The sequence below is a fragment of the Buteo buteo genome, chromosome 10 (assembly GCF_964188355.1).
Source record: "Buteo buteo chromosome 10, bButBut1.hap1.1, whole genome shotgun sequence".
In the NCBI taxonomy this organism is placed as follows: Eukaryota; Metazoa; Chordata; class Aves; order Accipitriformes; family Accipitridae; genus Buteo; species Buteo buteo.
Genome location: NC_134180.1, coordinates 43,137,450 through 43,161,273, shown reverse-complemented (window position 1 = coordinate 43,161,273; position 23,824 = coordinate 43,137,450). Strand labels below are relative to the sequence as shown.

General features: G+C 43.8%; 1 protein-coding gene across 5 annotated transcripts; it reads left to right on the top strand.

Moving 5' to 3' along the window:
• Positions 1-281: 281 nt before the first annotated feature.
• SERBP1 (SERPINE1 mRNA binding protein 1) lies at positions 282-17,462 on the top strand. 5 transcript variants are annotated; one of them, XM_075037338.1, is made up of 10 exons: positions 283-810; positions 4,081-4,243; positions 5,189-5,326; positions 5,444-5,539; positions 6,120-6,194; positions 8,578-8,755; positions 11,961-12,008; positions 14,555-14,728; positions 15,744-15,782; positions 17,046-17,462. In XM_075037338.1, exons 1-10 carry the CDS (start codon positions 405-407, stop codon positions 17,100-17,102), a joined length of 1,374 nt encoding a protein of 457 aa, XP_074893439.1. In that variant the 5' UTR covers positions 283-404; the 3' UTR covers positions 17,103-17,462. The 5 variants fall into 5 exon arrangements, with proteins under 5 accessions (XP_074893444.1, XP_074893439.1, XP_074893441.1 ...); XM_075037339.1 differs by having other exon boundaries at positions 286-810; positions 5,468-5,539; XM_075037343.1 differs by lacking the exon at positions 5,444-5,539 and having other exon boundaries at positions 282-810.
• Positions 17,463-23,824: the final 6,362 nt, after the last annotated feature.

The following is a 23,824-nucleotide window of genomic DNA, read 5'->3' as shown; positions in this document are numbered from 1 at the left end:
GTCAGGACTGATGTCACCGCTGACGGCAAACCCCTTCCAGGGCCCTCGGCACCCCCCCCCAGGTTAACCCCCTCAGGCGGCCGCCGGGGTCCGTGAGGGACCCCACCCGACCGGGTCCCGCCCGCGGCGGCGATAATGGCGGCGGCGGTAATGGCGGCGGCCCCACACAATGGCGGCGCGGGGCATGCCGGGAGCTGTAGTTCGGCGGGCGGGAGCGGGCGGCGGCGGGCGAGGGCCGCCTGTCACTCCCGTCGTGCCCCGCGCGGGGGTGAGGTGCCCGGATGTGCCCGGCGCCGGAAGAGAAGCGGGTCTCTTCGGGGCCGGCCATCTTGTGCGGCAGCGAGCTAGGGCGCGGGGGGGGTCCCGGCAGCATCGGAGGAGGATCCCGCCGACGGGGGCCCATCATGCCCGGACACCTGCAGGAGGGCTTCGGCTGCGTCGTCACCAACCGCTTCGACCAGCTCTTTGATGACGAGTCCGACCCCTTCGAGGTGCTGCGGGCGGCCGAGAGCCGGAGGAAAGAGAGCGGCGGCGGCGGGAGCCAAGGGGGCGGCGGCGGCGGGGCCCGCGGCGGCCCGGCGGGCGCCCAGACCAACTCCTCCGGCGGGGCCGGCGGCGGCGGCGGCCCGGGCCAGGCGGGCGCCGGCGGCGGCGTCGGCGGCGGTCCGGGCAGCGCGGCCAAGCAGCTGCGCAGGGAGTCCCAGAAGGAGCGCAAGAACCCGCTGCCCCCCTTCGCCGCCTCCGCCGGGGGCCCCGGCGACCGCCGGGAGGAGGGCAGCGGCCAGCCCGGCGCGCCGCTGCGGAAGGAGGGTGAGCGGCGGAGCGGGGCGGGGGGGCTGCGGCGGGGGAGGGAGCCGAGCCGAGCCGAACGCCGCGGCGCTGCCGGGCCCGGCCCCGCCGAGGGGCCGCCCCTCGCCCCGCGGGGGCCGCGTCCCGCCGCGCACAAAGGAGGCGGCGGCGGCGGGAAAGGCGCCGGAGCCCCGGGCGGCGCCGAGGCCTCGTCCTCGGTGGCAGCAGCCCCGTGTCCGCGGCGGCCTCGCACCCACGTGGGGAAGCGCATGGCGGGGACGGCCGGGCGGGGAAGGCCCGCGTCGAGGGGACCGCGGGGGGGGACGGGGACGCCCGTTAGCGGCGGCCGCGGGCTAGCCGGTGCTCAGGGAGGAGCGGCGACCGCGCAGGGCCTGCTTAGCCGGCCACACGTGGCCGCGGGCGGTGTGTTCCCCGCGGCCCGCTCAAAATGGAGTCGGGCGTCTGTGCCGGGGTGGCGGGGCACGGCGGAGGGAGGGCTGCCGGCGAGGAGGAGAGTTAGGGCGGACTGGAGAAACGCCAGCAACGCATCCTTAAACTTAAACGGCGTTTCGGGTGGCCTGGGGTGTTGGACGGGGCGCCTGGCGGTCCCCGGGCTTTTCGACGTTGACCTGGGTCGTTTTTCTAGGGAACGGTGTTGGTAGGAACGAGGGCTGCCTTTTAATAACAGGTTGGGTGAATTCTCAGCCGTGTTTGTGTAGACCCGTAAGACGTCCCACGCGGGAAACTTTGTTGAAAAAAGAGAGTATAAGTAGGTTAAACGAATATGCTCTGGGCAAGGTAATTAGTAGGATGCAGCTCTGCACGAAGAGGGATAGCTGTCCTGCACCCATGTCGTCCCATTCCGTCGCAGGCAGTTGTGCCGCGCACAGACTTCAGCGCACTGTCGCATTGGTCAGAACTCTGATTAAATTGGCACCCTTGAAATGCATCAAAGTGTGGTGACAGCGCTTGGCGTGCGGGTGAGGAAGTCACTTGCTAACTGCAGTTTAACTCGAAACGATCTTTTCAGAAACGCGGCCAGTTCGGAAGAGCACAGTGCTATGTGAAAGCATCTTCATACTTCAGCACTGACTGCGGTGCATGTTGCAAAATGATTCTCCACCACATTTTATGCTTTTTAAGGAAGAAAAAGTTCTAATATGCTCGTTGTTTTAGAAAGTGGGCCTCCCAAATGTTGTTTGAAAACACCTTGTGAGAAGCAGAAGTTAGGAGCTGTGTTATGGTACTCTTTGCTTACCAATCTTCTGTACTTTAACGCTTGAGAGTTGTTCTTCCACGTGAGGAATGCAAGAATTTGTCCCAAGTGGCAATTTGCTAAGCCAGTGTCCTCTGGAAATACTAGTCAGATACAGAATTATGGTGTTGTCCCTCGTGAGGTAAACCTGAAACATGGGCAGTGTTTTTGGCCGACACAAGAGAATGCAGAGGGTTTTTGGCAGGGCTAGCAGTCCATGTTTACCTCCCGGTTTTCACATTTGTTTTCAAGAACAAGCACTACTTCACTATGAAAAAAGTATTTCGTGGCTTATTATAGTAGTGAAACAGAAAGTCAGGCCTGCTTTTGTAGCAGTGTGTACAGAGCACCGTAGTAAACAAAGTCACTTCCCAGTTTGAAAACTTCGATTTTTTAAAATTTTTTAATTATTATTTTAGTTTATTTTACTTTTTTTTGTTATGGGGACAGTAGTTCTAACATCATAAAGGTGTTTGATGCCATGGTATCAACGAGCGTGCGCACTTCTGTGTGAATGTATTGCAGTTTAAAACTATTCCACTACTCTGTAGAGGTGCAGATTTTTTGGCTGGTGAATTACCAGTTCAAAGCTTTGTGATACTAAGAAGAAGAAATAACTTGTATTTTTGGTTGGGCTTCACTGGGAACCAGGTTTTTCTGAGCACATGGTGTTGAACTTGAAATTCAAAAGACGTGGATTATTCATTCCAGTTCTGCAGCATACCTCCTATGTGGCACTGGCCTGTTCCCTTTCCTTGCTGAGCTCTACCTCTTAAAATGAAATGGTCTGTCCTTAGTTTGAGTCCTTTTCAAGGTAAATCTTAGTGAGTTTAACCCCTGTGTTTCCTCAGGGAGTAAGGACTACTTAGCAAGCAATGTATGTCATGCAAGCTTCACGTTAAGTACAGCTTGTAAGGTAAGAAAGACATTGTTCATGTGGGTGTGTTGGCTTGGATATCATTACAACTGTAACTTCTTTAGCCCCACCCAAATGTGACATTGCTTGTTAGGCAGGAACTTATTTCTTTAAAAAATTAAAAAAAAATATGGCAGCTTTTAATTGAAAAGATCATTCACAATTCTTGAGTCAGCCTTGGTGGTTTGCTTAGTGTTTTTTCCCTAAACATTTTGGCAGGAAAATAGTATAACAAAGGAGTAATGTGTTTGTCCAGATCTTTCTAAAGAAGAGTAAACAGGCCTTTCAGATGGGTGGAAAAGAAAACTGTATTTGAAGATCCTTCACATGTCTTAGTGAAGAAGATAATGCCCATGGGAAGTTATTGTTCAAAAAAAAAACCAAACTTTCAGAAGTCATAGAAAGGGAGGGAAGAATGCTAGCCAGTTCGGTGTCACAGTGTATTCTTAAGTAAGTGCACAAGGAGGCGAGTCTTTGTCAGGGAGCGTGTGTATTGGGCTTCGAGGATTGGTGTGGATGAACATGCCATTAGTCACTGACCAGGACCTAGTGTATTGGGCTGCCTGCTCATGGGGATGCAAGTGGCACCTGTCTGGGTAAGGGTGCCCTGCCCTGGGGAGTACTGCTGGCCAAAACAGTTTCGAAGAAGAGTGTGGTGGGATGAAGCACAGGGACTTGGGTCCAGTGCGGTGATGCTGACTTCGTTTTGGTGTGCATCAAAATAAAAACCACTTGTTTTATCTGAAAAGCACCTTTCGGAGAAAAATGAATAAAGGAATCTTGCTTACAGTGATCCTTCTTTGAAAGTTGACCCTGTCGTTTTAACACAGATTACTAATGTATTGTGTGCTCTGACAGGTTTTGTTTCCTACAATATTGTAAGAATGTATGCTTGTACAAAATACAATTTGATTGAAATGCTGCGTAAAAATGTGAATAAGAAGAGTCAAATGATCTACAGGGACTTTTTATAAAGGTATAGTCTCTCAGATTATCTAGTCACAAGGCTAGAAGAAAAACTTCAATTCCGGCTTACCTTCAATATTTTTACGGTGTTAGAGTCAGTATCTCTCTGGGAGCAGCTCCACATTCCGTTGATGTGTTTCGCCTGATGTTTCAGGGATAAGACGTATTGGCAGGAGGCCTGATCAGCAGCAGCAGCAGCAACAGCAGGGTGAAGGCAAGCCTATTGACAGGAGACCGGAGAGACGACCTCCTCGTGAGCGCCGCTTTGATAAACCTGCTGATGAGAAAGGCGAAGGAGGAGAATTTTCTGTTGATAAGTAAGAATTTTGTCTTGTGTGACAAAGAACTGTCTTAGCTTTGATAGGAAGGGGCTGTCCTGCCTTCTGCTACTAAGTCAAAAGAGCAAACAAACAGCTGATTGAATCAAAATTAAATTGACTGAATTAAATTTTTTGTCAGTCAGAAGAAGAGCATATGTCATGCAGACCATAACACTTTCCTTTTCCATGATTTTGTTTACAAACTTGGCTCAGGTTTTGGACTGGGAGTCACCTAATGTGAACGGTTCCATTGATGTAGCTGAAAATACGGTTTAAATCATTAAGATACCCACCATACCTCTCTAAATCTATAGCAGATAGCTTGGGTAAGGAACTTGAGTATAGCTGTTGCCTGCAGGATGAGATTTGTTTGCTGTTACAGCTGTTGCTTAAATCCGTATGGCTGACTTAAAGACAATAAAAGTTTGTCCATGTAGGTGTTTACACCTGGGCTGCAGTGGCTTCAGATCTGGAAGTGGTGAAGACATCTTGCATCCAGGCAGGATTTATAAAGTGTCTCGGGTATCATGAGGGGTCCAGAACTCAAGTGTTTGGAAAGCAGTGTTCAAATATTTTAGTAGCCAAAACTAAAATCCTTTTAAAAGTAAGTTGGATGAATGCGAGTTAAATTGAAATTGTAGTATCAACTAGTTATGTAACATAATACAAACAATAAATTCTGGAATTTAGTGCCAGAAGATGCAAATGAACAGTAATCCTTCTGAGCATATGTTTCCAGATTCTAAAGTGCAGGCATTACGTATGTGGGTTTTTTCAGTGTAATAATTTGGCATTGAAATGAGAGCCTCGACACAGGTACAAACAGTAATTGTCAAAGGAAAAGTAAGCAAACAGTATTCTCAAAAGAGAAAAAGAAAACCTTAAAAACCATGCTGTGAATTTTTGGAGGTGAAATATTCATGTTTGGCTGTTCCATGCTAGACCCATTATTGACCGACCTATGCGTGGACGTGGTGGACTTGGAAGAGGACGTGGACGCGGCCGTGGAATGGGCAGAGGAGATGGGTTTGACTCTCGTGGCAAACGTGAATTTGACAGACATAGTGGCAGCGATAGATCGTAAGTCTTTAACTTTTTCTATTGTTTTTTGGCTATTCTTTACAATTAATACATGTTTTAAAATTTGCCTTTGGATTTCTGTATCTGGACACTATAATGTTAACTCAGTTTTGTTAGTTCTGTTTCACATTCACATTTCAGCGGCCTAAAGCATGAGGACAAGCGTGGTGGCAGTGGATCACACAACTGGGGAACCGTCAAAGACGAGCTAACGTTAGTAATCTGTAATTGCTCAGAAAACTATTAGCAGAATGTTAATAAATCGTATTTCTTATGGCTTGCAAAATGTAAAGATTTAGCTGCCTTTTTGCCTTTGATTTTGATAATTTTTGCTGCACTATTAAAGCAGCCTTTTCAGAATTTAGGAAACTAGCAATTTTTTGTAACATACGCGATGGCTTCACTGTTAAGGGGTGGGTGTCTTGTGCTGGGTTTTGAACAATGCTTTTACTAAAAATAGAAGAATTTAATTTTAACAATTTTGGTCAGGTTAAGCATGCTGTTTTACAAGTATTACATTGAAAACAGTGTTTTTAATACCCAAATCCATTTTGTGTCTCAAGGTACAGCGGGAGGCTTTCAGAATGGGTACTAGTAAGTGTTGGGGAAAACCATGAGGAAGGTGGAAAGCATAGAATTTAAAAGGCACAGAGAGCACCAATCCTTAATGAAATCTTTTTAAAGAAGAGCGGGTTGTGTAAATCTGCTATAGAACTTGGTCATTAATCTTACGTAGCTTTAAATAGGGATGAACTTTTAAAAAAACAAAACTCCAAACATTATGTACTTGCAGTGAATTGGATCAGTCAGCCGTCACTGAGGAAACGCCAGAGGGAGAGGAACATCCGCCTGCTGATTCTGAAAATAAGTGAGTACCACCCCTCTTAATGTTCTTTGATTGCTTCAGAGGTAGTATTACTTTGCCTTTAACCTCCGATATTTATTCCTACTTCTGTTTTGCCAAACCCAGATTATATTTTCTTCAGTAGATATGAAATTATCTACAGTGCTGCTGAAAGATTGTTTCTTCAAAAACTTCATGTCTAAAAATTGTTATCTTGAAACTGTTCATTAGTGTCATGCAGGCTCTTAGGTCACTTTCAGATTTAGTTATTAATAATCGGTTCTAAGACGCTTAGGGTCTCAGGATTGCAGCTCCGAAGTACCCAATCCAAAAGCATCTGTGCTTATAACTAGGTAGAACAACCAAGAAAAAGGGACAAAAGATTCTTCTGGCAGTGCAGAGCAGCTTTTTTTAAACTTCATTTTTTCAAAACAACTGTCGAGACTGTGTGACTAGCCTGTAGAAGAAAGGTTGTATCTCTTCCGTTGTCTAGCTTCTGTGTATGCAGGCATTTTTCAAAGTTAAACTTGATTGCTTCTCATTCTGCTTGGACACTGTTACAGAAGAAACCAGGGACTGGATGAATGAAATAGAATAACTAGAGAAGCAGAATGAGCAGTAGTGGTACTTAACAGTTGATGTAAAAACGTGATACAAATTTTTATGGTAGCTTAGTAAAATAGAATACTGTATTTTAATGAGGAACGTGTTTCATGGTGGATTCAAAAGAAAATGGCAAACAGATAAGATAGAATTTTGAAATACTTGTTTGCATGAGATTTCTAATGTGGAAATTGCTATAGCTTGATTTCCTCATTAATAACTTCGGTTAGCAGTAGAGAGGCTACAATTACTGCGTCGTAGAGAATAAGATATGGATTTAGCTTAACTGAAAAAAGACTAAATGCTGTTACTTCTCCAAGGTTGTGGTGGTCCAAGGTTAAGGTCATCTTGTATACAGAAGTAGTATGAGAATTTTTAAGGAATTACAGCTCGGACGTTGGACAGAAAATGCTAGCTAGCTGGTCCTTAAAAAAAATTACATTTATTGGAAATGTGGATATACTAAATTTGCCATGTCTGCAGTATTTCCTGGGTCTTGGTTAGTAGCAGTGTCCTGGTGCTTGACCAGATACTGACCCATCCATGTGCAGATCAGTTATCTGCAAAATTCTGCAGGCTATTTGTATGTTTTTTTTCTTCTTCCTCAAATCTGCAGAAATTGTGTACTCCGTTTCAAGCATAACACATCTGTTGTAATCCATCAGTTATATTTATAGAAAAGCATCTTTACATGGGTTAGTTTTTCAGGTTGGCTGGTTTGTTGTGGATCTCTAACCTAAATGTTTCAGCAGAACCGTAGGATGTTTTACTGCAGTAAAATGTGCAGAATACTGAGGGGTAGTATCTTTGCCTTGAACAGAAAAGGTGCTTCTGAATGTTATACCATGTCAAAAATCATTCTGTCCTACAAAATGAGAAAAAATTGAAATACAGTAATTTTTACATAAAACCTTTGCATGATTACATCAAAATTAATGGCTACAAAATGAAGACTTTTTCTGTTAAGTTGAGGCTTTCATGATCTTTTTGCTGCACGTATATGGCACTAGTTTTCTATAAATCAGAAATTTAGTTGCATAAACACACTGAAGAATTAGAGGATTGACTGCCTGTGTAGTTGGAACATGATCTGTTATTGAGGATAGTGGTTGTGTGTTTTACTTAAAAGTAGCTTTTTGGCAGAAGGTAGAGGCACCAAAGATTTACAATGAGGTGATATATTGCACAAGTAACTGAATTGTATGCTGTTGTTTTTTCAAGTTAGCTGAAAGTAAAAATTGTTTCAGTTAGCTGGGAAACTAATAATTGTCTTTGGTTCAGTAAAGGAAGCAGGCTATCCAAAGCTGATTAAATTCTGGTTTTTAAAAAAATAAAAAGCGTGAAAATTGTGGTAAGAACAAGTTCTCTCTCACTGCCTTAACTTGAACCTTTGGGAGAGAGGTATCTCAAAAAAGGGGGGACAAAGCTCCAAACAAGTCCATTGCAGAAGTTGGGCTTTCATATTTGTAAAGAAAATTGTCATTAATGCGGAGAATAGATGGCATGGGTCAGTGTTAATTTTAACATTTTACTGTGCTGTGCTCACTATTTAGTTGCTTAAAGGTGTCTGGCTGTGTTTTGGGGTTTTGTTTTTTGGGGTTTTTTTTGGCGCTGGCTAAAGGAGATGGTTTTTCATGTGTGCTTTCTGAGTGGTGGAAGTGAGGGGTTTTTATATACACCTCTTAACTGCTAAATACTTGATGAACTTTTAAAAATCTGATGCTGATTAACAACTGATTTTGAATTTGTTGTGTCTAGAATTGAGTTCTAAGTCATGATCATAATATCCATGAATTCACTACAGAGAGAATGAGGTTGAAGAAGTTAAGGAAGAAGGTCCTAAGGAAATGACCCTGGATGAGTGGAAAGCTATTCAAAGTAAGGATCGTGCAAAAGTTGAGTTCAACATCCGTAAACCAAATGAGGGTGCTGATGGGCAATGGAAAAAAGGATTTGTTCTTCACAAGTCAAAGAGCGAGGAGGTAAAGTGATTTTCAATATTTGCTAGTATTGAGACTGTATAGGTTTTTCTGTTGATGGAAATATTCCACTTCTTGGAGTGGGGACTCTATTCTTTGAGATGCTGACCTGTAGCTAAAAGTTTTTAAAGTGGGAAGAACATTTCTCTTAATAAAACTGCAGTTACGCAGTAGTGTAAGTAGCCATTCTTACTGTGGTTAGTTGATCTGTACCCTTATGTTGGTGCGTATCGTCATATAATCTAGAGATAAGACTGGAATACTGCTGCATCTGGGCAGGTGGCTTTGTAAGGACTGTCTCTTGGTGAGCATTTTAGAAAAAGTTTGTCGATACCAAATTTATTTATTTGCTTTTTTTAAAGGAAGCTTATGTTATTTAGCATCTCTTGTTAGTCTTATGCAGTACACAGATTTATGGTGCTTGCTAAACATGATGGAAGGCTGAAGAAATACTGGTCATGCCTCAGACACCTTAATATCTAAGCTGTGTATCTTAAGTTTGTAACCTAGGTATGTTCTCATTTTATAGTATTATATAGACAAGTGCCCTTGAAGGTTTTGAGAAACCAGGTGGAATACATTTGGATGCTTCAGTGATATTCCATGTAGTTGGTGTAGAATTATTTTAAAATTGTAGTTTCTCAAGCATATGCATTTCAGTTATTGCAAAATTTTAATTATTCTGTTCCAAGAGAGTGAGAGTGGCAAGGAGAGACATACTCCTTCACTTCAGAAGGGGAGGGAGGTGCTGAGAGCTCTTGTTTTCTAATGCAGCCCTGCATTAATCTTTGTTTTTAACACTGTAATATCTTAAGTGGCCCACTGTTAATCCGTGGCCTGCAACGTTGTGTACCAGATGGTTCTGACACCCTTTGAAGTGACTAAATAGTACATAATATGCTGTTCGGTCTTCTAGTAAGTATTTCTGCTTTCTTGCACCTTGCCAGCTTTTTTTTCTTTTAAGCTGGGGGCATAATACAGATGAGGAGGCACTATTCAGTACTTCCCAATGAAAACTCCATTTCTAATCTCATTGAACTCAGAATGAGTTTGACTTTGTGACAGTCATGCTATTTTCTTTTCTTGCTGTGTAAGGTAGTTCAGTTCTTTAAATGATTGCATATCTTTCTGTTTACTTTAAGCTGTTCAGTGTTTGAAGTGTTCATTAAATACTGCTTTCTCTGGCTTGTGTAGAAAAGGGAAATTGAGTTAGACTTAATGTTGCTGTATATTACGTAATTCTGTTTAAACATATTCTTTTATGTACTTTACCAAGATTTACTAAACCTGTAGTCCTTCAAGTTCCCCCAGCCCCAGTCTCTCCGAAGCAGATTTATTTGGCATTGACTCAGCTGAAGACAGTCTTTTTCAACATACCTGCATGTATGATAGTATAATAAGATGGTGGTACTCTTGAGTAATTTAGAAGCTAGAAAGATCTGTACTGTATTTTTGAAAAATGAATCGGTAGTTAACTCAAAAACCCAGATGAAAACAATGAGAATAACTAATCGAATTGCTTTCATGGAAGAACTGACATAATTAGTAGATTGTTCTATTTGAGAGGTGTATTTGGTTAACTTCTCTTCAAAGAAATGAGGTGGATGTTTTAACAGCTCCTTGCTGTAAAGCACAGAAGTGAGATATTGACAAAACTGCCTTACATCTAGGTGCTTTTAGCCTGCTTTTTTTGTATGCCCAGCAGATGTCTCTCCCCGTTTCACTTATTCATTGTTCACTGATCCCAGGGGAAGCAGCGTGGGGGGTTTTTTGCTAAGTATTATAGCAGAATAGCTCTATAATACAGGCATTAGGAAAGCCTTCACTGTGGCTCTTTTGTGAGCAGGTTTAGAAGGTGGAATATTTAGAAGTTGTGAACAAAACCTACCAATCACCTGCTGTTCTTTTTCTGTTTGTCCTCTTGGATATACTTACGAGTCGTGAAATTAAGGTTGGTGTAAGGTTTCTGTGATTCTTATTGATAAGAAGGGCATTGATGTGTGGAAGTGACTTGGTTTGTAGGTAAATTCTGTGTTTCGGCCCCAGATCTTCTGTACTCTTACAGCTGAAAAATCACAATGTGCCCCAGTAGATTTTCTCAGAAATTTGGATTGAAGCGTTGTGATGACCACCCTCATTGGGTGAAATTGGGAGAATGTCCTAGGAGTCTGTGGGAAAAGGGAGTATGAGGATCTAGTACTGTTCATCTGCCTTAGTCTTGTGAAAGAGCTGTCCTCCTCCTCCTCTGACTTGCGCTCTTCACTGAGGGGTGAAACTTGGCCCTGTCTGAGGTCTTTCCTCTTTTCCACGTTTGCTATGCAATTACTAGAAAGTGATACTTTGTATAAAATGAACTCTTAATTTGGTCTTGGATTCTTGCTGGTTTAATATGAAATCCATGTGTATTGGCAGCCCTAGTCTAATGAGACTCTTTCCAGGAGACTGGGTTATGCCATAAAAGAGAGATCTTTCTTCCTTCTCCGCAGCTGGTTTAGTGGTTTGAGTCTTTTAAGTTCTGCTGGTGCAGCTGAACAAAAAATGGGAAGGAGTTACGTTGTGGAGAGTTCTTAAAATTTGTTCAGAAAGTTGGATGCAGGTCTCCTGGAAAGACTGATACCCTTGTAGTAGATCAATTCCTACTCTGTATCTGCTGTGCCATGCCTCTTTCCTGTGCCTTCAAACTTTCTTGCTAATCTAATCGCTTCCTTAGAGGAGGTTGCAAATGGAGACTGTGAAATATGTTTTGGAAAAGAATAGTTCATCTCCTCAAAATTTGGAGGAATGACTCTTGAATCCAGCCTGTGCAGAAACCTTTTCTCATTAACAGTAATTTTAAACATCCCCCTCTCTTATCTGTCTAGTTCTGTACACGGTGTGCCTGATGTATTGAGGTGTGCTAGGGATCAGGCTGCACATGTGGTCTCTACTAGAGTTTCCAGCAGCTTGTGTTAAACTTTTTTGGTATCGGTCTGAGCTTTCTCTTGTCTCCACGCCTGTGGTGTAGTCTATCCTCTAGTCTTTCTGGATGCTTGCACAGCTGTTGATCTCATCCTTTTGCTGCTTCATGTGCTCAGTGACATCTGTACCCAGCAAGTTCATGTGACCTTATTACCTGTTGTTTCTGTATGTAGTTGAGTCTCATTTCTTCCTTTTGTTTTCTCCCTTTGTTCCTTTTGTCACTTTGGCGTGGACACGCAACTTTCATCAGACAAAGGCGATGACAGAAATGCAGGGGAGTCTGCTGGAGTCAAATGAGGTACTGATCCTTTATATCTAACTGGTAATACCTGTGTTTTAATATGAGCCCCTTCTGAAATGAAGGTCTGGATATTAAGAAGTCACAAAAATGGAGAATACAAGTAGATACAATATGAAGCTCTTCTGTCCATGCCTGTTGTCTAACTGTGCACATTATAGGACCCTTCATAATTAGTACCCTTGCTCCTAATTGAGCTGAATTCCAACCTTATCATAAATGCTTCTATCATGAGTCTTTATTTTTTGTTGTTGCTGTTGTTTTTCCATATCTCACTGTCTGCTTTGGTCCCTTGTCCGCTAGTAGCTTGTTCTTAATTTTTGACAGCCTTCCCCAAGACCCATAAGTGCAGCAATGCCTTCAAGAAGCTGTCAGTTATTAGATCAGGAGACTTATTGAGAGTTGCCAATACATATAAATTAAATGCCTCCAAATGCGATTCAGAAAAAGCAATTTGTACGGTATCTCTGTGACTGACTGTCATCACCTAAGTGACAGAAGAGGATGAGGAGAGTATGCCAAGTCTTGTATTGGTGTTCTAAATTAGCTTTAGTTACATTGGTTAAAGACATCATTGGGTTACATGTAGAATTTGCTATTTGTTGGTTTAGTGGTTAAACCAAAGTTGTGAAAATACAATGGTTTTGGTAGACTGCAATGTTTCTTTTTTAAGCAATAACAGTGTAGGGAAGGAAATGCACAGGTACTACCTCTCACAAAAGAGAATGTCATATGACTTCCCTTAAATTGAAAATATAATCTCGTACCCTGCAGTGATCAAGAGTGTAGATAAAATATTAAGTCGTAAGAAAGGAATCAAAACCATAAAGAGGAGGTACTGTGTACTGTTTTACAGATTGTTGGTGTACTTACATTTGAGTAGTGCCTCATCAGGCTGAGGTGTGGAATGACTTTTCTCTGAAAAATAACTGCTTAGGCAAACTTCTTAAGTTTGGAAGAGCGATCTCTGGGGGAAGGGTGTACAATTCAAATCTATAAAATCAGGAGTGGGATGAGGACCAGTTGTTACATGGAATACATCCCAGTGAAATATATTTGAAATAAAGCAGCATGGAGGTGTATTTCTCATTGTCCCTAATTAAATTGCAGTGCTCTCCACTGCAGGACATTGTGGAGGCCAAACGTACAGCTGGGCACGTAAAGGGGTAATTAGATTGGTGGGGGAGAGGGCTGTTTATGGCTCTGTACATTATGGTGCTTGTGACTGACTCAAGAAATCCCTGTAAGCAGCTCTCAGCCTTTTGACTGCAGACCTCTGTGTATCCATTGGCTACCTTATGAAGGATCCACAAAAGGTAATTAAAGGGTATAGGGCTTAATTGCACAATATGTTGCCTTTGAAAGTCAGCATATTGTGTAATTACACCACAAGAAAAGTAAGTTAGAGTCAGGAGGCTTCAGGTTGCACATGGCACTTCTGTAGGAAAAACCAAGCAAACTGATAATTGGTGTGCCAGAAGTTTGGGGCTTATAGGAAAAGAAAGCATTGTATGTTGTCATGTTTCCGAAACATGATGATTGGGCCTTGTAATAGGCAGAGTGCTGGACTAGATAAACCCTTGGTCTGATCCAGTGTGGTCAGTTTTACATTTTGTGTATCATCATAGGTGCCAAAACCAGACTTACCACATGAAAGAATTATTTGTGCAAAACAGGAAAAATAATTATGTTAAAAACACTTGGCTCTTTTTGTGTTCAGTGTGTAACAATTTTAAATACTCAAGTGTGCTGAATAGTAGCATTTATGGTGTTAGACATAACTCTTCGGTGCATACCGTGCTCCTCGAGGGTCAGGTTTCTCACTGTGAATGCACTGGGAACCAGCCAGCTGTAAGAGAATGTTGTATCATGGCAGAGGTGGTGAGAGTTGTATTTTTTAGCGTAATTGGTGAGAGTGGTTCTCTGTTTTAGCATTAATGTTTTAGCTACTTCAGTTACATTGTGTTTGATCTGTTTATGCCTCGTTTGCTGTTTGTTATGACTAATGCAAACCAGTAAGGGATTCTTGCCATCTGCCTTGTTTTAAATATTTATACAGGGCTAAGCAAATGAGAAAGTGTAAAATACCCATTGAGAAAAATAAAGATGGGTTACCAAGTAAGTATTTAAAAAGAATGAAATGAATTGATAGAACCTGAAGATTTCTTAGGATACGATGTGAGAAGAGAAATGCTAGAAAATGAGGTTCTCTACTGGCTTGGTGATAGTTTGGTCTCAGATAAGCCTAAACATGTTCCTCTGAAGGAACTCCAGAGCTTCCTTGAATTGTCTTGGAAATGCAAAATACCTTTGTTTGCTCAAGTGCTTATATGATTACCTGTATGTGGTTTGGTTGTCTGGACAAGCGGTATAACTTGATTCCTAATAATTCCTGCACTACCTTTTCACTTGAATCGATCAAGGTAATCATCAGTTTGGGAGTACATTTGGAGGCGAACACATATGCTGTGGTGGTAAGAGTGCAACTACAGATGAAAACGTTTCTTTGGTGATTGTTCTTACTCACGAAGAAACGCTCATTTCAGGCTCATGCTGAGGACTCTGTAATGGATCACCACTTCCGCAAGCCAGCAAATGATATTACATCCCAGCTGGAGATCAACTTTGGAGACCTTGGCCGCCCCGGACGTGGTGGCAGAGGGGGACGGGGTGGCCGAGGACGTGGTGGCAGGGCCAGCCGTGGAGGCAGAACTGACAAGGTAAGTAGCTACAGCTTTCATCTACAAAGGAGATTAGTTTCAGTTATTATTAGGATTTTCATACAGAGAGTTTTAGGTGTCTCTCTTCTTTCTGGGGGAGATGCTCTGACAGCAAACACCGTGTTTTAAAACCAAGTGTCCTATTCTTACAAGCTTACTTTAAACTAGGTTACTGTTAGGACAAAAGGATGAATGTTTTAGCAGTGTTCTTGTTAAACACAAAAAAGGGAGGGTGGGGAGTAGGTTGGGTTAAAAAAAGAAGTGCCCATCTTTGTATCTAAACCCGAAAAATGACTTTTTGGTATGGACAGATCTGAATGTACTGTGAGATGCTTCTGTTTGTGCCAGAGCAGAACCACAAGTGCTAGAGCGGTTATTTTCAGACACAGTCAGGGCGGTGTACCTGCATTATGACCTGTTGGGGGTGAAAGACTGGTTTTACAGCTGCATGTTTTATCTTGAATTTGAGGAATTTAGAGTTTTCATGTGGAAATAGGACTCTTTCTGGTTTTTTTCTAATCTGCAGTAATTTTTTTTCCTCCTCATCCTAAAGCCCCAAGGAAATACTCAGGAAAAGTACTGAATGGGGTTGGGGAGAGAACATGTAAAGTTGAAGCACCATAGTATAGCTACAGAAAAGATTTGATTTGATCTGGATCACTTTACTTGGCTTAAATGCATCTAATCAAATTGTTACTCAATAGAAAATGAGGTCAGTCTGTGTGGTTTGACTTTCTTCACATAGACCAGAGTTGCTCTTTTTTGTCTCTTCTAGGACACTGGTTTTGTTTTCTCTTTTACACTGGATCACTTTAAGTTTTAGGCTTATTAGTTGGAAAGCTCTTTCCTGATACCAACATAAGAAAATTTTAAGGAATTGAAATTAAATGGTGGTGGTGTTTGCTCTGAGTTGTTTCACTAATATGGCATCTTGCTTCTTCAAGAATGCTGTCATAAAGTAGTTACAAACTTTGCTGCAGCTTATTTTATGTTGACTTTGTTTATTTCCTTCCAGTTGGTTAAGGAGTTTGATGTGATCCACACACCCAACCAGGTTGGTGATCTCTGCTGGCACTTACATTACCTGTGAAAAAGGCCCTCCTGTTGCAGGGACTGTAAACTAACTCCCCTCCTGCAGTGCATTGGCTTTTTTAGTTTGCTTTCTGCTTTTGTCTAATGAGCAAATGGAGGTGCTAAAGCTATAGGTTTCAGACCCTGCTATTACTTTTTAACTCTAGTTTGTGGGCTGGGTACTTCTCTAGGCAAGACTAAGACACTACAGGTATTGATACAACTTTTATTGGAACGGTTTAAATATATCTCTTGATAAATTAATACGTTTACAGGAAATTCCACTATCCTGGCTCTTCCTACTCTTCCTCTCTTCCACATCCCTCATGGACAAAGTGAAGAATTTCTTAAGTATTCTAAAATACTTAATTTCTGCATTTCGTGGCAGCACTGTTTTAGGTGTGGTACAGAGCCTTTTAAAAAAACCTGTTGGGAAGCACTGAGGAGATTCTTGGTTAATGTATGAATTTCTAGGGCTAGGTTGCTACAAAAATTCTGTTTATCAACAGCTGGTTTGTGACTGGGGAAAAACGAAATGTGTGAAACATCATTTGTGCTATGAACAGGCCTTTTCTGTAAAACTTCAGTTGTGTCCCTCAGTAAGAATTGATGGTTATGTGCTAGTAGAATAGCATAGGCCCACATGTAGGGATCCATTTAGGAATGGAAAGAGAAATGTACTTGTAACCTTGTGCGATAATCATGCGCAGACATGGTCTGTTTGCCTATAGTGCCTCTTCAGATAGCTTTGATTCGAAAAGTAGTATAGGAGACTGCCTAGTCCTTATTGGAATAAAAAGTGTTGTTTATCATGGGGGGGGGGAGTTGCTCTTGTAGTAATTTGTCCAGCGCTAGACTGCTGACTCTGCTGTACTGTGTACTCCTTTGAATCCTGGTATTTCCCTGTTGAATAGGGCTCAGGTTAAAGTAGTTTTTACAAGGAAGAATTCCCAGCCCCCTTTGTCTCGGGTGCCGGCAGTCCCCCTGCCTGCAGCTGCCCAGTGCAAGTGCTGCCCAGTCTTTCTGCACAGGGACAGAGCCTTAACCTTGTCCCCGTCCCCGCTGGCTGGGCCCCAGCCTGGGCCCGCAGTTGAGCGGTCCTAACATCTCTCACTGCCCCGCTCAGCTGTGCGCCGAGCCTGTGTTTGCCTGGCAAGTGGAAGGACTTAGTAATGTGTGAAGAATTAGAAATGCGGTAGGGCTTGGTGCCGCTGAAGGTAATAACTTTCTGATGTTTCTCTTTCAGTCAAGTGCTTCTGCTCCTGATGTAGATGACCCAGAGGCTTTCCCAGCTCTGTCCTAAACTGGATGTCATAAGCCAACCCTGCCCTCGTCGGGCCTTCCTCTCCGAGGCTTGCATGCTTAAGGATCCTAAACAACTAAGAAATTTAAAAAAAAAAAAAAAAAAAAAAAAGAGACTGTCATTCATACCATTCACACCTAAAGACTGAATTTTATCTGTTTTGAAAATGAACTTCTCTCGCTACACAGAAGCAACAATATGGTAGTCAGTTTTGTATTTAGAAATGTAATGGTAGCAGGGATGTTTTCATAATTTTTTCAGAGATTATGCATTCTTCATGGATACTTTTTTGTATTGCTGCTTGAAAATATGCGTTTCCAAACTTGAAATATAGGTGTGAACAGTGTGTACCAGTTAAAAGCTTTCACTTCATTTGTGGTTTTTTTTTGGTTTTTTTTGTTTTTTATTTCAGGATTTTAGACATTTTCCCCAAACTACAAACTGGGTTTTAATTATTGCACACTATTTCCGTTTTCTTAATTCCTGCTTAGCAGATTTTTATCAGCCCATGGTCTTTTGGAATATGTGGAATTTTAATTTGGCAGACTGTTAGTGCTGTATGGAATACTAACTCCTGGAGTACTTTACTTTTAATGCTTAATTTCAGACTTGGAAAAACAGTCATTTTTCATCTATGTTTGGTAGTTTGTTTACTCAAAATCTTTATACAAAATTGATACCAGATACTTGAAAAAGATTCAAAGCACATTGGTTTATAGTTAAATACCTGTGTATTGATCCAGCAATGATGTGTGGATAATTGGTCTAAACAGTTTTTTTAAATTAATGTATTACACCTTTCACTCACGCTTTTTACCTTTATTCCCTCCTCCTCCCTTCAACAGAACAAGATGCTTTGTTGGCAAAAAAAAAAAAAAAAAAGTCTTTAAATTACCTATGCTTTTTGTTTGAGAGGGTACCCTGTAGATTGGAGTAACCTTTCCTGTTGTTGGAGCTGGGAGGTGGGGAAAGGTGGTAGCTGTTGCTCCGGTAGTCCTTCCGGACTCCGTCTGGGACGTGGAATTTAGCAACACAGCCTCTTGACACGAGTACGTCAGTACCTGATGTATCCACAGCACTGCTCTGACAGTGGCAGGTCTTCTGAAGAAGAAACCGCAGGCCTTGCTGGGTCTGGCAGGAGGGAGTTTTGGCTTTACTGTTTCAGATGGGGACATTGCAATCTATGCGCCATACAACAAGACGACGCAAAACAAACCCCCAACACGTAACCTCTCCGTCAAAGTTTTGTTCTGGATTTGTGCAGTGTTTGAGATCTGATTGCTAGTTGACAAATGAATGTTTTTCAGAGAGCGATTGTAAGAAACCCTTTCCACCCCTGTAGAAATTTGCCATAGGTTTAATTTAATCCCTGTGAACAGGAACTTTACCACTTCAGGACACAAAAGGAGTTGAGAGAATGATTAATAACGAGGGTTTCTTAGCATTTTTATCTGCAGCATTTGTTAGGAGACTAGAAACAGGTTTCTCATTTTATTTAATGTTTTACACTTTGGACAGCTTATAACATATTTGTAGTTTCTTAACTAGGTAGATAGAAAACAAAAGGTAACGCCCTATTTTTTTAAAAGCTGTACAGGACAGGCAAAAAATATTGGAGACCTTTGAATATGAAATATCAAACTCCTCAGTTGTCGTGTTTAGGTGGCTTGCTTTATCTGAACTATTTTCTACAAAAGTTTTTGTTGTAAACCACTGTTAATATCATTGGATTAGACTTTTTAGTGCACTCACCTATAGTTTAAAGTACCAGGCTGTGAGAAGGAGGCAAGTTTTCAAACAGTGGATGGTAAAATCTCTTGGTTCATTTCTCCTGACTCTGAGCTGATCTCACACAGGTGCTCAGTGTGGGGTCTGTTGCAGGTCCAGCACTGAGTTAGTTGTTCCTCTTCCCTTCTCCCTTTGTGGTTTGGTAGAATGTGTTGCAGTTCCAGTGTTAGGGACACCTTGGATAATACAATTAAACAAATGCCTTGATATGCAGAAACACACTTACGGAAAAGCTTTCTCTGCGACATAAACCTTCCTCCCCTTATGCAAACTGTATATTTGCTGGTTTAGTTGCCACTCAGCATTTTTTTTTCCAGATGACTTCTGGGCCAGCCAGGCAGTCGTTTGGGGCCCTGCTAGCCAGACTTGGTCAGAAGCTTTCCCCTTCTCCTGCTTTAGAGCATAGAGCAGTTTCCCAAATGGCACGTCACGTATGATTTTTAAGACAGCTTGTACTTAACAATTGGTCCGTCTGCTGTTCCGATAGATGTAAATTTGCCTCTTTCAGTCCATTTGTGTCAAGAACTAAAACTGTGAACATATATCTTTAATATTGGTGGGTGTTAACTGAAATAAAGGTTTATTTTCATGCTCTTTTAAAAATGTCATGAAAACACATGGAGATGAAACCACTTAGGTTAATAGCGTCTCATCTAGGTTCTGCCCCAAGAGGTCCAGTCTGCCTGTGGTGATGGTACCCAGGCATTTCCATTGCCAGGAATGGACTTTGCCTTGGGAAGATGTCTTCGGGGTAGCTTATTTACGATTAATGAGCTTGCTCTTCAGTAACATTTTCTGTCCTCTTGCTTGCTACTTTTGCAGTCATGCCAAATCCAGAGGACTAGACCTTTTAAAATCTGAAAAATTTGAAAAAGATGGTCAGCAGAAAAAGCTGGAGAGAAACAGAGGGAAGCACAGGGTGCAAATTGGCTTTTGAATGTAACGATGGCAAGGTTTGAGCATGAAAGTTCATCTTACAGATCGACTGCTGCTGATGCTGGGAGGAAACAAGACTGATTAATAAATGCAAGTGTGAGCTGTGTGGGAAAGGCCATAAATTCTTCTGAAACCAGAAGTCAGTGTGAATATATGGTGTTTGCAGTTTGAGGAGTTGAGACCACTCTTAACTGTAATGACTCTTTGCCCATGGAGATTGGTTTGCATAGCCACGCCTCTTGTTTTAATAAACGCAGGACATATGCCTAAAGCTGACACTTCCAGCATTTGCTAACCTGCTTCTTTTCTAAAATTGTTACAAGGACCATGTTACTTTCATTTTGTACTCCTGGCCTGGTCTGCCTTTGCTCGGTAACAGCCTCCTGGCCAGGCTCAGGCTGTGTTTGAGCAAGCGCCGAGTGCCCCGACGCAGTGGTCAGCAAGTCCCTCGCTGTGCTGGGTGCTGTGCTAGAGAAGCCAAATGTAATGCTCTTGCTGAGGGGGGATGTAACCTGGCTGGGGGGAAAACGGTTCATTTGCCCTTGCTGGGAGACTTTAAGGTAGGAGTTATAAAAGTTTGGTCGTTGTCCTACTAATGATGCTTTTTCTCTCTTCAAGTTGGAGTAAGACTTTATGTGAAGCCCAGCATGGCAATTTATCTAGAGACTTGAAGAGCAAAGAGAAAATGCACTCTAGTGTTCTGTTGTCCATATGTTGAAGTTGAAGGTCTGTGCAGAAATAGATGCATGACAAAACCGTGTGCTTTTTTTGCCTTTATTTTTTAAAAAAAAAAACTTTCTTTGGTAATGGGTATCTAATTTGGTTGTACGTAGCTGACTTGAGGTACTGATTTGTCTGTGATGCCCAGCCAGAATCCTCTTGCCAGGGTGGTTGACATATTGGCTATGGCGAGCACAAAAATGGAGTTCTGTTGTCTTGGATGTCTGACCCAAGCCAGAGTGAAACGTTTGCCTTTGAGTGACATCAGGCCAGCCTTTGCAGAGGGAAGATGTCTGTGTGCCAGGCTGGAGACAAAACCTTGGAACCAGCTTCTAGACCCAGAAAGCGGAATTGCAGAGCTGGTACTTTGCAAAAGAGAATCTCGCGCACTTTCTGCGTGGCTGGCAGCGTGAGCGGCCTCGCTTGGAGGTGTGGAACGGTGCTTCACTGCCTTCCCAGAGACCGGTCTGGGTGCAGTTTATTTGTCTGCCCTACGTATGTTATTTTCACAGGTGAAATACCTGACAGCAACAAAAAAAGGCAGCTCAAGAGGAGGACATAACTCTGGCTAAGAAAGCAGCTTTGAGTTCGTTCCTAGCAGTGGAGCGAGGACTTGGTGTGCTACGTGGCTGTCACCTGCGTGCAGTGTCGTGCAGTCGTACCGCTGTTGACGTGTTCTCTGTGTTGGCAGGGAACGGTAAACCCGTCGGCTTGCTGGGGTGAGCTGCAGGAGAGGAGGTGAACTGGGCTGGCGCTGGTGCTCGTTTGTGGACAGTTCAGCGCGAGCCGAGGCTGCTTGGGTTTGTGTCGGTTCCCTGCCCTCGGGTGTGAGCTTGCCCGTAGTTACCGGTAAGTGTTTGATCTTCACCCACGAGGTGTTGCTACAAAGGTCATCGTAACACCGAGAGGTGAGGGAGTTTATTTCACTTGTGTGTTCTTTACTGGGCGGAGTGAAGGTAAATCAGATACGGGATTGGTTTTACCACACTCTTTCAGTGCAGCAATTTGGATTGGCTCGTGCCTGGTTGTGTTTGGGGTTTGTACTCGACAAACTGCAGGATTTCCGTTGTATGGAGGACAAGGAGAAGACTTGGTTCTGTCCTCCTGAGAAAGCGCTTGAAGGTCTGTCTGGCTCAGTGAGATTGCATGGCACTTGCAGGGCAACGATGCGGAGCAGGAGGGATGCATATTGGGACAAGATGGCCATTGCTACTTAACATGCTTTTTTTGGTGCAGCAGTTCCTTTTAACAGTGGGTTACTGTTTACCTTTGTCAGACTGGGATGAAGATGCTTAAAGGGGCAGCTGCTTTGCAGATCGCTCGTGGACTGCTGTTAAAAGCTGTTTTTGTGTGGAAGTGCATCTTCCCCTGCTGTCCTGTCTGAGCACGTCCGTGACTGAGCTGTGACCTTGAGCATGGATGTCCTGGGCCAGTTTGGAGGTGGCAGTGAGGATGCAAACAAATCCCAGGATTGAAATACCATCCCAAAATACAGCTCAAAACTAAATTTCTAGTAACGACATGAGTAGGGCTTCATTGCAGAGCTGCTGCAACACCTCCTTGCACGTGGTTTTATTGGCAGTCCGCAGATGAAAAAATGCTCCTGGCTTTGACACCCCTATTAAAAGCGTGGGTGGAAGCGGGGAGCGTACATCGCTTGCGTTGGTGCTGTGGCGAGGCAGACTGCGTGCTGTGTGTTAATGAGTACGTGTGCCTCTCTTGAGCAAGAGGCCATCGTGTGTTTACGGGCACATCTGGGTATCCTTTTTCTTCAGTGCACAATTTCTGCAGTGAACGTGGTGAGCTCACGCCAAGTGGCTGGGCAGTAAAGGGTAAGTATTCTCGTCCTCCAGTGACTGCTGAGTTACCCGGCAGGAAGAACTAAGCTTTGCCGCGGCCATGGTACAAGAAGGGTCCCTTGGCACGTCTGGGAGAGGTCGTGGGCAGCGTCCTGCTGCAGGTGAGCTGAGGGACCCCGCTCCCTGTGCTGGAGGAACGGCTGTCGTGCACACCCAGCACAGGGGGGCTGTGCGAGTGCCGGAACAGGAGCGTGCGTCTCAGAATTGGTCTCTGTGCTGCAGAGGAGCCCTCGAGTGCTCACCGTGAGACTGGCTGGCTGCAGCACGCCAAGAGCTGTTGCCTGGAGTGCTGCTGCTCCTCCTGCTCAGCTCCTCTCGCAACTTTTACATGCAGTGCCTTTCCCTCTGCTTTGGGAAAGCAGTTTCCTGGGCAGTAGGTGTCTTCAGTGTCTGTTCCTCGGTTCCTTATCCCCAAGAAGCTGCTTTTAGGAGGAACACCACATGCTGTTACAGCCCTGGCTTTGCTTGCAGGCTCTGGTGAGGCCGGGTCATTCGGGGGGTTTGTGGGTGTCCGGTGGGAGCTGGCAGCGAGCGGCGTGCTGAGTCCTGCAGGCTGCTCAGCCTTTACCAGGACACATCTCCTTCGTAGGAGTACGTGTGGCTGTGGGCTAACAGCAGCTAAATCATTGCTGATGGTTTTATTTTGTTTTCTGTACACAGAAACACAAGACTGGAAAGCTAAGGCTTGAGAATAGCCAGGGTACTTGGGATCGCTTGTGCTGATCAAAGGGAAACGCTCCGGGCGTTGCGGGAAGTGCAGAGAACTCGCTGAAAGCTGAACATGGGAGTTGGTCCCAGGGCTTGAATTTCACATTCAAAAAAAAAAAAAAAAACAACTTAAAACTGACGTGTGCACAACTATTTCCATATACTCCTGCCTATTGCAGAGGTGTTTTCACAGTGTGGGTGGGGGCACAGACCTCGTCAAACCGGGTAATGCGAATAAGCCCAGCCTGGCTGGCGCCGGCTCGGAAGGCAGCGTGTGCCCGGTTAGTAACAGACTCGTCCTGCAGCGCCTTTGAACTTGGGAGCGCAAGAGCCTATGGGCCTCCTGTAGAGGGTGAAACGGCCACGTCTGGAATAAAAACTAGGGGGAAAAAGCCAACAGATCTCCCTAATGCTACACTTTGGTTTTGCTTTTCACTTCAAGCGAAAGGCAATGGGGGAAGCCGTGGCCTTGTAGCAGCCTTGTGATGCAGGTTCATCCCTGGCTGCTGTGCAAGGAAACCTTTGCAGGGCTGCTGAGGGCCATCTCCTCGCCGAGTCGGGCTGTTCGTGGACGTGCTCGGAGATGGTGGTATCGCAGGACGGTTTCATCACCAGCTTATGCCACTACGCGACAGCTCGTGTACCCAGCTGATGCTGGGTAGGAGGAGGACGCTCCAGGTAAGTTCAGGTCTGAGCTACCTCATCTCTAGC